General features: G+C 42.1%; 1 protein-coding gene across 2 annotated transcripts in view; it reads left to right on the plus strand.

The window, feature by feature from the left end:
• The first annotated feature begins 910 nt into the window (after window positions 1–910).
• Window positions 911–12687, plus strand: part of YME1L1 (YME1 like 1 ATPase) — a 55114-nt gene continuing 43337 nt past the window's right edge. The window contains exons 1-3 of one of the 2 annotated variants that reach the window (XM_053262468.1): window positions 911–1139; window positions 6260–6391; window positions 9151–9313. In XM_053262468.1, the coding sequence (XP_053118443.1) occupies window positions 1107–1139; window positions 6260–6391; window positions 9151–9313 (328 nt within the window). In that variant the 5' untranslated portion in view covers window positions 911–1106. The remainder of the gene's footprint in view (window positions 1140–6259; window positions 6392–9150; window positions 9314–12687) is intronic. The other variant, XM_053262469.1, reaches the window with a different exon arrangement.

The following is a 12687-nucleotide window of genomic DNA, read 5'->3' on the forward strand; positions in this document are numbered from 1 at the left end:
TAAGGAATGTGAAACAGACATAAATTAAACTCATGAGCTGCCTACCCTCTAACACTGTTAATCTGTAAAGATGAGTGAAACTTCAGCTGAATTTCTGTAAGTCAAACAGCTGTTGTGCTCCTGGTAGCAGAAGGCACAGGGCACCAAGCTTATTATAAGAACGTAAGAAGAGCCTTGCTGGATCAGGCCCAAGATCTATCTAGTCCAGCATTCTGTTTCCCACAATAGCCCATCAGATGCTTCTGGGAATCCCACAAGCAAGAAATGAAGACATGCTCCTTCTCTTACTGCCACTCATTGCCACACACACGATTCACCCAAACGACCAGTTTATTTGTAAACAGTATCAAGCAGTAAAATTTTTCACGGACTCTACAATTTCAGGCTGGGGGACAGGGTGTTAATGTTGGGATGCTCCTCATGCAAAAGGAAGCGGGGAGGGACCTGTGTCCATAGAAAACCGACATATCAAGTAGATAGCTTTATCCTGGCTCTCCCCGCCCCCTTGCATGCTATTTTGGTTTGTGTAGGAAAGGTGTTTGTTTGTTTGCTTGCTTGCTTCTAAGGGAGAGTATTTGAATACAGGATTCTCCACCTGCAGCCCAAAATGGTACAGTCTACGTACAGTGGTAGCTAGACTGTACCACTGTACCCCCCAATCTGTAAGCGGTACAGTCTAGCTCTACCGTTTCATTGCAACGCACTGACCATTCCCTATGGACCAGTCCAGGGGTGGCCAACCTGAGGCTCTCCAACTGTTACTGGACTACAACTCCCATCACCTTATGGGAGTATGAGAATTGTAGTCCAGCGACAGAGATCCTCAGGTTCGCTAGCCAGCCCCAGTCACATTTGCTGGGGGGGGGGAGGAGGAGGAGGAGAGCATAACCCGGAAGCACTCTTGCTGGGCAGCGCGCTTAATCCGGAAGAACAGTCACGGCTCGGGCTGGGCACAGTCTGTATCGGCCATAGGAGGCGGCCATTTTCCATGCGAACGGAGGAGACACGGAGTCGCCCCTTTCTCCGGAGGCCGAGCCCGGAAGGGCTGAGTAGCAGGGGCTGCCAGCTGTGAACAGAGGGCCGGTGCCCAGCCGGCCTCAACGAGGATGTTTTCTTTTCCCACCACGGTGCAGCCCCAGGTAAAGCCTCCCCCGCGGGAACCGCTATTGTTCTGGGGCCGCCATTGTTCTGCGCAGTAGACGCTGTGGGAGATTCCGGCCCGGGATGTCAACGGCCGACAGGAAGCTGGAGGCGGGCGGGGCGGGATCGCAGGAGGCCTGTGAAGTAGGAGGAGGCGGGGGGCCCTCCCGGAGATGGTGCGGGGGAGAGATGTTGACAGAAGATTTTGGGCGGCGCGGCGGCTAAGAACAGAAGAGTTCTCTGTGACCCTGCATCTAACAGTGACCTGTGAGATCTAACCTGTGCATCTAACAGTGAGACTGCAAGGCATGAAGACAAGGGTCCTTCCCCCATTGCATGCCACAAGCATTAGGTATTGGAGGTGCACTGCCTCGGAACATGGAGGCTCTCTTCGGTTTTTGTAGCCAGTAGCGGTTGATTGACCGGTGACTTTATTTAATATTGTGGTCTTATTTATCTAGTGGCCAATACACGTCTTGTTAACTTCATAAGCGAGCTGCACATTTCACACAATTTCTTTAGATGATCCCAAAGTAGAGTGTAACAAAAGTGAGAGAAAGATATTTCTCCCCCATCTGTAACACTTCTACGTGATAGCTCCCTCCCTTTATATTAGTTGCCTCTTTTCTAAACTAAAAATTTCAGACATTTTCAGGGGTGTAGCAAGGTTGGAGTGAGCCCAGAGACAAGATTTTAAAATGGGCCCCCCACCCCACTGAAGCTCAGCTCAAAAGTTTTGTAAATTGTGGGCAATGCAAGTCATTTAATGGTACTAGAGAGAGACATGCTGTTCTGGTAGCTCCAGGTCTTAACACTCACATCAGTTTTGGAGGATGAATACAACTGAAGGAAGCCCGGGTGGGTGCGTGGCTGAGGGAGTCAGTCATGTGACTTGCCTCTTGCCCGCCCCTCAAGGCAGTGGGCCCCCAGACAACTGTCTCCCCTTGCCCTATTATAGTACATTTTACCTGGACATTTTAGCTTTTCCTCATAGGGTTGTAGACATTCAAGACCATAAGGCAATAGGTGAGTGTGAATGATGGCTTAGGTTCAGTGGGATATTTATTGTTTGACATATTTTTGTACTGCCTACACATATGTCTCAAGACAGCTTTACAAAAATTGAAAGGCCATACAATGTTTTTTGAAAAACAATGCAAAGACTTTAAAACTGTTTTAAAGTTAATGAAAAGCCTGATTAGAGAGATGCATTTTGAGCATTTTTTCTAAAGGGTGTCAGATATGTTGAAGCTCTTATTTCAACAGGGAGTGTATTCCAAAGCCTCAGAGTGGAGTGGCCATAGAACAGGCCTAACCCTGAATCATCACCAGACAACTGTAGGCGGACCTCCCCAGATGATCTTAGTAGTGGAGCTCATGAAGGAGCTCATGAAGGAGCTCATGAAGAAGAAGGCATCCCAAGATATTGTTGGGAGCATAATTTTGGGAAGCCCTAGGATAGGATTGGTGTACAAACAAGCACCAAAACCTAATAATATGTGAGGATGAAGGAGAGTCAGTATTTAAACATAAGAAGTTACTTTATTCTGATTCAAACGAAACCATGAATCCACCAACCTAGCCTAGTTTTGCTGGGCATTGTAGGAAAGATTCTGATTTATAGGAGTCCCATGTTAAACCAGTTTGACACCATCTGTGAAAAGCGGTGGCCTGAGTCTGTTGTGACTTTGTAGTGGTTGTCTGTTCCTCCAGCTTGAAACCTGATATATTGTGCTTATCACATTAGAAACAGCAAACAGGCCCCATGGGTAATAAGTGACCTGGTTCCCTCATCCATCTTGGTCTTTAAACTGACAAAAACAGAGTGAGGTGCAGTGTTCTCTCTAAGGCATGTGCATGTGCTTGAGCTCACACAATTTTTGATGTTCGCTCAGTTAAATTTAGATCCCGCTCAGGTTGAATCAAGAAGGCCCCACTCTGAATGCATGTGTGCACATACTACCTTGATATTGCTGCCCAGAACAAAACTCATTCTGCACACAGGTGAAAAAAATAAGAGGACACTGGTGAGGTGAACTGATGGGGGCTACAAAACTGACAGAAGAGGTCATATTTTACTTGGATGCAGTATGCTGTGTTATATACAAAACCTAAACAGTCTTCTTGTTATGTATTTGAGATGTTTATCCTTTAAGTATAATGTCATGGATTCTTAAATAGATATACCTGGATTACAAGAAACAAACAACTTGGATCCATTGGTGTGTACTGTATGTAATTTTTTTTGTCCCAAAACGCCTTTACTTGTGTTGGTTCTCAAAAGCTTCAGTTACATGCACTGCCCGGAGAGTGACTTATTTTAATTCACTAATTTATTTATAACACTGCTGCCCCACCTTTTGCTTTAGAACTGTCTCAAGGCAGCTTGCAAGAATAAAGCACAATGGTAGCACCCAAGGTAAAAGCTGAGCCAGTGGAGCCGTTCTGCTCACACAACAGGGAGAAGGGTGGCTTTCAATAATTCGCTCTTTCCTCTGCAGCTCCTTGGACATCCTGGAAATCTGTTCCTGAGAATCCCACAACCCTTGGAACATATTTTCTGGGGGCTGCAGAGGGAAGGGGGGATTTGCCAAAAATCATCCCATGTTCTGCTCATGCAACTCTTACTCTGGATGCTGCCCATTAAATATATTAAGTGGGGCAACAGCAAACCAGCAGATAAAAATGTGGTAAAAGGCCATTAGAAGTGTATACCCCTAAAAGCAGGATGGACTCTGCCTGTTGCTTAAAAGATTACAAGGTTGGGTGCCACCACAGTAAAGGCCCTCTTTCCATTAGCAGCCTGCCAGATGTAAGAAGACAGAGCAGCCAAAGAAGATTATCTGAAGTTCTCAATTAATGTATAAGTTCATATGGGAGAAAATGGTCCCTCAGATACTCCAGGGCATTTAAAAGCCAAAACAGCACTTTGAATTGAATCCCAAAACAAACTGGTAGCCAGTTAAGAGCTTTTAACACTGAGGAAGTATGTTTGCAGCTGTCAACATACAGTTAATTGTCTGACCATCATGTTCTGCACCAGCTGGTCTCCAGGCCCTTTTCAGAGACAGTCCCAGTATTAATGACATTATCGTTTCCTAGCCAGATTTACTAGGATGTGGAGAATTGTGACTAGATCATTTCTCCCCAAGAAAGGCTGTAGCTGGCACTCCAGCTGAACTGGGTGAAAGGCACTACAAGCTACAGATGCCGCTGGTCCAGGGGGAGGGAGAGAGGTTTGATCACACAAGGTTATGTACACCTTGATGATGCCAAACTTCAAAGCGTTGAAAGAGCTCATTCAGAAGTTTTGGAATTTCTTGAGAATAGTTAGAGATTAATATATGTTGCTTTTTTGTATGTGTGTCTCCACCCCAATCTTATGAGAAAGGCTAGGGTTCTCAAACTTCTTGATATTGTGACCCCCTAAAATAATATATAAAGCTACGTAACCCACCCTGTGTTTAAAACTACTAGCTGACATCCTGACTGACGATGTGTAGACCAGAATCAAGTTGCAACGTGTTCCCAGTCTAGCTGAGCACTCCCAGCGTGTAGACAAACTCTAAAAAGTATGTGTGCCCTTGCACAAGAGCGGAAGAGTGCCCATGCTTGGAAGCATGGCAGACCAGACCAGCAGCTAGTGCTGCATTGACGTTAGGAGCATGCACATGTTACAAGTCAGGATGTCAGCCATTGGTTTGATTAGGTAGAAATAAATAAAGCACACATTTACCTTTTTAAATGAGGATGAGCTTGTTTGCTCATGCTTGGTTTTTCAAACTTGGGTTTTATGCTTGAGACTGCCAATCTAATTTCAGACTCCAAGTTATTTTCACTAGATATTTGCTCGTTATAGCATCAATTGCTGTGAACTCTGATTCACACATAAGTAGGAATCAAGCAAAGGGAATCCATATTTCCTTGGCTTTCTCACTTGTTTCTTTGTACTCAGCTTGCACACTAACCCAAAATTCAGGAAGAAAGACCTTCAAGAATGTAAAGCTAAGAGCTCTCCAACTTCTCCGAGACATGGATAGGCAGACAGAGCTGAAAACCACCTGGATCCTCCGTTGTTCACAAAGCCAAGAGCAATGCAGAAATGTCACTTATTTGGCCACTTACTAGATGAGCTCTAGTGAATATCTCTCTCTCGAGAGCTCTCCTCTGGCCTGTCAGACAAAGAACTGCCACTGTTGTGCCTGCCTTGACTTTGTGATCAGTGGAGGAGCCAAGTAGTTGTTGTTTTTTACTTCTGCCTCCCATTGTCCTCAACTGTCTGCACACTTTGGACATATCAATTAAGTCCCCTGCCCTCCTGACAGCTCCCTTCTGAATTGTTTGGGGCCTCTTGTGGGTTCCTAACCCCCAGCTTGAGGACCCTTGAGATAGGTAATTTTTTGCTTTTGCTCTCATATTTACATGTATTCAGCACCAGTAGCATGGTAAATGTTGACATTTGTATCAAATGGGGACCACATTTTGGGGACCACATTTATGTTGGATCTGACTTTCCATAGGTCCACACTGCACGTGCCTTCAAATAGTCTTAACTGCAGACATGGACAGTCATGGTACTATAGTTCTGCTTTTATATAAGTGGCATTGCTCAATCGTCCATGTTTAAATATCTGTCCATCTTTAAATATCTGAGTGTTTACATAGTGACTCCACAAAATTGACATGTTAATGTTATCACATAGTAAGAGTGAAGAATGGAACAGCTGTCTACTGGATGGTACCAAAAGTCGATGTAATTCACCATTTTTTCCCTTCAGTATCAACCAATAAAATCCTCCCTTGGTGATAAAGTAGAGAGAAAGAGAGCTTATGAACTAGGAGCTTCCATTAACTGCTATTTATCCTTGTTTATTTTACTGTTGATAAGTACCTTCCAGGGATTTATCAAATTCTTTTAAACATGTTTTTCTTTTTTTAAAGAAGATATAGTGTTACTGAGTTCAGTAAGTGTTTAAGATGCATTTTGAGATATTTGGAAGAAACCACATACTGTGTTAATGTTAAATTTGGTACATTATGCATGATTAGCACTCGTATAGCTGTTTAAAAACTGCAATATGTTAAACACTGATTTCACATGACCTCTATTTCACGCTAGGTGACAGTTCCTCTGAGTCACCTCATCAATGCCTTCCATTCACCCAAAAGTCCAGCTCCATCTTTCACTGCAGCGTCCATCAAGTGTGTGCAAAGGGAAGCAGCTCCTGAACATGATGTACAGAACACTGAGGTAAGGATTCTTAGATGGTATATTGGATTTATTCATGTACATCCGTCTTGGATGAGTTGTTTTTGGGCTACAACTCCCAACATCTCCAGCCTTCAGCTATTGTGGCTGGGGATGATGGGAGTTGTAGTCCAAAAATGAGACATTTGTTTTTACTGTAAGGGACAGCTACACAGTATGCATGTAAGCTTTCCTCGTGGACCTTGACCCAAATATATGATGGTTAGAAGATAGCAGCACAATCATGTTGGGGGCAGGACCAGCAAAATCATTCCAATCCTCCACGTTCAATGAATGCATGAAGGTCTTGTATGAACAAGGCTTCTATCCATGAACAATCCATATAGAGTATTATATATAAAGCCACATTCACTTGTTTGGAAAAGGATATGATGAGTTTGATGTGTGAATATCCCTTTGTACACAGTTGGTTAAATTGTTCGGCAAAATTGTTTGGCAAAAACCAAAATTGCTGATATATGTAACTGATTCTTCAGTTCAATATGAAGTTGTGGAGAACAGACAGGGCTGGTTCAGATGATTTAAACAACATCTGGAGTGGAGTATCATGAACCTAATCATCTTCGAGTGTGTACTCTTCATCCTCCTCATCTCCTTGTGTGCTCTGCTGCAAGGAAGAGATTCTGGTTAGTTAAACCACAGCTCTGTATGTTGTCTGGAGTTCTGGCTTAACTATGGTTTACAAACCAAGTTCTAATCCCAGTTTCTTATGGTTTGCAAACCATAATTAAATTACAGCTCCTGGTCCTGAAAAAAGTTGTGGCTTAACTGATCAGGATTTCCTCATTTCAGCTCCATGCTAGAGGTGGAGAGTGGAGATGAAGCTAAGAAGTTTCAGTGTGCTTGGAACTGCGTAGACCCACATTCATGATAATCTTAAACAAGCATTTTACTCTTTTTATGTGCATTTTACTCTTTCCTTGAGGAAAGTCATCTTATGGAATCACCTGGCATTGATTGTGTGTCAGCTTCTCAATGCCTGGAGCAATATGAACCAAATTGGCACCGTTTTGGTGATACATAGGGACACCATTTGCACCTCAAGGGCATAGTTTGTGATGATGACATCCACCCCAATTCAAGATGGCGGACGCGTAAACATTTGAGGCTCTAGTGGGCTAACTTGTGAACAGCAGCCTACCTGATTTGAACCAAATTTGGTAAAGTTGTAGTGAGTGACGCATAGGGATATCTCAACAGCATAGTTTGTCATGATGTCATCCACCCCATTCAAGATGGCAGACGTAGAAACGCTTGAGGCATAACTGGGCTAACTTATGAACCGCCTAAGCGATTTGAACCAAATTTGCTACAGCTGTAGGGACACATAGATTATAATGATATCATCCACCACAATTCAAGATGGTGGACACATGGACATTTGAGGCACAAGAGGGCTAACTTGTGAACTGCCTTTCCAATTTGAACCGAATTTTCTACAGCTGTGGGGACACAGGGGGCACCTCAACAGCGTATATAAAAACAAAAGAACATCCCTGCTGGATCAGGCCCAAGGCCCATCTAGTCCAGCATCCTGTTTTTCACAGTGGCCCACCAGATGCCACTGGAAGCCACAGGCAGGAGTTGAGGGCATAGTTTGTGATGAGGTCATCCACCGCAGTTCAGGATGGCGGATGTATGAACATTTAAGGCTGAAGTGGGCTAAGGTGGTAATTATCAATCAGGATTATATAGTGAATGGAATGTAGGCAGATTAGTTCTTACCAGAACAACTTGTTTTCATTCGACATGAAAACAAGTTGAAATGAAACATTCAAACAACTTGTTTTCATCGAATTGTCCTGGGCTCTCAAAGCAGAATGTAAATATCTAAAAATCAATAAATGACAGAAGAAAATAGGGTTTTTTCCCCTTCCTCATTTGAAGTGAACTAGTATGTCCTTGTAAGTCTCCTCTTGGTAGTAGCAGTAATATTTATTTATTTATTTAATATATTTATTTAACATGTTTGTATTCTGCCCAATACATATGCCTCAGGATGGCTTACATACAATTAAAATTCAAATCACAAAATTTTAAAACAAAGCAATTAAAACTTAACAAACACTTTAAAGTCACTTTAAAATTGCCCAAAGGCCTGGTTAAATAGATGTCTTTAAAAACTTTTTAAAGGCAATCGGAAATATTGAAGCTCTTGCCCTGACAGGGAGTGTGTTCCAAAGCCTCGAGGCAGCTTTTGAGAAGACCCAGCCCTGAGTTGCCACCAGAGAACAGCTGGCAACTGCAGGTAGATCTCTCAAGATGATCTTAATATGATTCTTAATAATTATGCTTTAGAAATTGAAATGTGATTGCATTCATTGAATGATCCATTTCATTGAAATAAAACTAACTGTGAAGAAGCTACTACCCTTGAAGTTGTATCACTAATGTATATTGTTTTGACATTCTGAAAGATGTTCACCCATAGTTTTTTTTAGTGTTCTCAACAGTGTGGCACTTTTTATCATTTGTCATTTTTTCATTTGTATTTGAGAGAAGTTACTTAATCTTTGTATATTGAAAAAAAGACCTCATGATGGAAATAAAATGAAGATTTGGAATGGGTATCAAGCACAACCTGAATAATCAGTGGGAAAATGAAATTTCAAAACTCAAAAGCAGTTCTGGTCTAGCAGCACCTTCAGAATTTTTTTTGAATCATGGAATCTTAGTGGTTGGACTTTATTTATGGAATAGTCTGATGTTCATAAACATTTGCATATGTCTTCTTTTCACAGCCAACGCTTAATCTACGAGATCTAGGACTACCTGATTTGAAAGCTAGCCAGCTTGATGAACTAGTGGACAGGCTACTTCCTGGCTGTTGTATAGAAAAGAAAACCCCTTCCCACTGGCAGACGTCATATATATCTGCACAGTCCTTCTTTGAAAATAAGTATGGTATGTCTTAGGATAGGAGCTGAATCCTTTAGTAAATTGAATCTCAAATTGTTTCAATGAGATGCTTGTTTTCTGCTTCACTCTGTGCCCATCTCTCCTGCTAGGTCCCTTTTATGCCACCAGGAGCCCAGTCTCCATGATAGTTTTCTTCCCAGAATCCATTATTTTATTCATTCATGCATGCATGCATCCATCCATTCATCCATTCAGTTTATATTCCACCCTTCCTAAGGTGGCTCAGGGTGGTTTAAATTAAAATCAAAACCACATAATAAAACAATTAAAAAACAACAACAAAAAACACATTTAAACCAGATTAAAACTAAAACTAGATACCATCAAAGCCAGGTTAAAAAAAGGCACAATAAGGAGGTTGTACGGGGTAAGAACCTGGGAGACTATTTTGATCTGCCAGTTCTGGATGGGGTCACCCACTCTCGGAAGGAACAGGTATGCAGTTTGGGGATGCCTCTGGATCTGAACCTCTTCCTGGTGTCCCAGGTTGAGACGGTGGCCAGAGGTGCTTTTTATAAGCTTCAGCTGATACGTCAGCTGCGTCTGTTTCTTGAGATGTATGACTGCAAAACAGTGGTACATATGCTAGTAGCCTCTAGGCTGTATTACTGCAATGCGCTCTGTGGGGCTGCCTTTGTACATAGTCTGGAAACTGCAGTTGATCCAGAATGCGGCAGCCAGGTTGGTCTCTGGGTCATCTAGGAGAGACATTATTACTCCCATGTTGAAAGAACTTTACTGGCTGCTGATACGTTTCTGGGCAAAATACAAGGTGCTGGTTATTACCTCTAAAGCCCTAAACAGCTTAGGCCCTGGGTATTTAAGAGAACATTTTATTCACCATGAGCCCCACTGTCTGTTAAGATCATCTGGAGAGGTTCATCTGCAGCTGTTGCTGCCAACTCGTCTGGCGACTACTTGGGAACGGGCCTTCTCCATTGCTGCCCCTGGACTTTGGAATGCGCACCCTGTTTCTTCAGTTCTTTAATGTTACAGCCACAAGCCAAAACAAAAGAAAAAGGTTACGATTATACAACAATAAATAGAGTATATATAATTAGAACAGGTTAAAATTAAAATTAATTAAAAAATTTTTAACAGACTCTGAAACATAGTGATAATAAAATTAAAACAATAAAATATCCTTATTAACTAACCGGTGACGTATATTAATGGCAGCAGCACAGAATTTAGCCACATTGGATGTAGATTACACACTCTGAGTCTGAAAGCAATAAGGAACAATAAAATTGTTCCTGTCGACCGGGGAATTTACAATGCAAAGGTGTGATGAAAGATTCACAAATATCCTTATAGAACAAGCAGAATAATAAAACATGTTCAATAGTTTCGACCTGATCCAGCCCACAAGGGCAAAGTCTGTCAGCAAATGGAATCCCTCCATAGCACCCTTCTAGAACTGCCAAGGGTAAACAGTGGCAGCAAGCCAAGGTAAAAGCTTTCCTATACCTCGGAAACTCCAACCATGTAAAATAATTCATTTCAGAGACTAGATATCTTCTTTCCTCCGAGGTAAAATTTGGAGACCTTCCCAAGGTCATTTTGCCGTTCAGAGTCAAAAACCCATTGTTTAACCAGCAACCTTGCCTGATCAAAACCCAGCTTGGACAAAATTGTAACAGAGAGGCCCAAAGTAGCTATTTTACCCTCAATAGACTGGATCCACCTGGAGTCAAAATCATCCTGTAAAATTAGGGGAGCCAGACCAACTGGCTGGTAAATTAGTTTAAGCCAGTATAGTAATCCAGAAACTGGCCTCCACCCTAATAAAGCCCGTCTCCAAATGGGTAGCAACATTTGAAACGGATCTTGGGATATTAAGAGCAGTTCTCAAAAATTTTGACTGCACACATTCCAGAGTTGCTATATTTGAAAAACAACCCAACTGCGCTCCATAAAGTAATTGAGACAATGACTTGGCTTTAAATAGTTTAAAAGCTGTTGGTAAGTAATAGCCACCTTTTGATCGCAAGTACTGTAGAATGGCAAGTGAGCTTTTCTGGGCATTGGAGGCTACATAGTTTGCATGGGCCTTCCTGTGCCCCCAGCATGGAAAACTACCCCTAAGTACTTAAAAAATAATACCTGCTCAATAAGTTGTCCCTCAATCCTCCAAGTGCGAATCTTAGGTCTCCATGCGAAAGCCATTATTTTGGTTTTCTGAAAATTTATCTCCAAACCCTCCTTCTTGCAGTGCAGATTTAATGCACTCAGCATTTTTCTGAGGCCAATTGGAGTCCTCGACAAGAGGAACGCATCATCTGCATAAAGCAAGATAGATATATGCCTCCCTGCAAATTTAGGAGAGTGGAAATCTAAAAGGCTTAATTGATCCACCATAGAGTTTATGTAGTAATTAAATAAGAGTGGAGCAAGTATGCAGCCCTGCTCAACACCTCTCTGAGTCACAATAGCACGCATTAGATGCCCTTGAAGGCTGCATCTAACTTTAAGAGAAGTGTCTGAATATAGCGCTTGGAGCAGGCATAACAAACGACAGTCTTTGGAAGAAGGCCCCAGTTTTCCCCAAAGCTTAACCCATGAAATAGAATCAAATGCTGCCTTCAGATCTACAAAGACAGCATATAAGGAGCGCACCCTGTTGAAATAAGAGCCTCCCCATTCGCTGGCAACTTTTAAAAAGGCACCGAAGACACATTTATTCACCCAAGCTTTTAATTAGATTAATAGTGTTAATATTTTTAATGTTGGGTTTTAAATGATTTTAATGTAATGGTTTACATGTTTAAATGATTTTAATTGTTTAATTGATTTAATGTTTAAATGATTTTAATTGTAAACTGCCCAGAGATGCAAGTTTTGATTGGTATAGAAATATGTTAAATAATAATATAATAATAATTAAGAAAGATGGGTCTTTAAGGCTCTCCTGAAGACCTCCAGGGAAGATAATCTTATGTCCATGGGGAGTGCATTCCTCAGCTCAGGTGTGACAACTGGGAAGGCCCAAATCCCAGGTTGCCACCAGATGAACTGATAGCACCCGAAGACAGACCCCTCCTGATGATCTTAATGAGTGATGAGGATTTTCTAGAGAGAGGTGCACTCTCGGGTAACCCAGACCTAAGCCATTTAGGTAATAAACAGCACCTTGTATTTTGCCCAGAAACATATTGGCAGCCAGTGCAGCTGTTTAAGACCAGACATAATGTGGACTCTCCAGGATACCCCAGAGACCAATCTAGCTGCCGCATTTTGAATTAACGGAAGTTTCTGAACTATGTACAAAGGCAAGCCTACATAGAGCATATTACAGTAGTCCAACCTGGAAGTTACCAGCTGGTTTACCAGTGTGTTTCAGTTATTCTCCTCAAGGA

The sequence above is a fragment of the Hemicordylus capensis genome, chromosome 6, assembly GCF_027244095.1.
Source record: "Hemicordylus capensis ecotype Gifberg chromosome 6, rHemCap1.1.pri, whole genome shotgun sequence".
Taxonomy (NCBI): Eukaryota; Metazoa; Chordata; class Lepidosauria; order Squamata; family Cordylidae; genus Hemicordylus; species Hemicordylus capensis.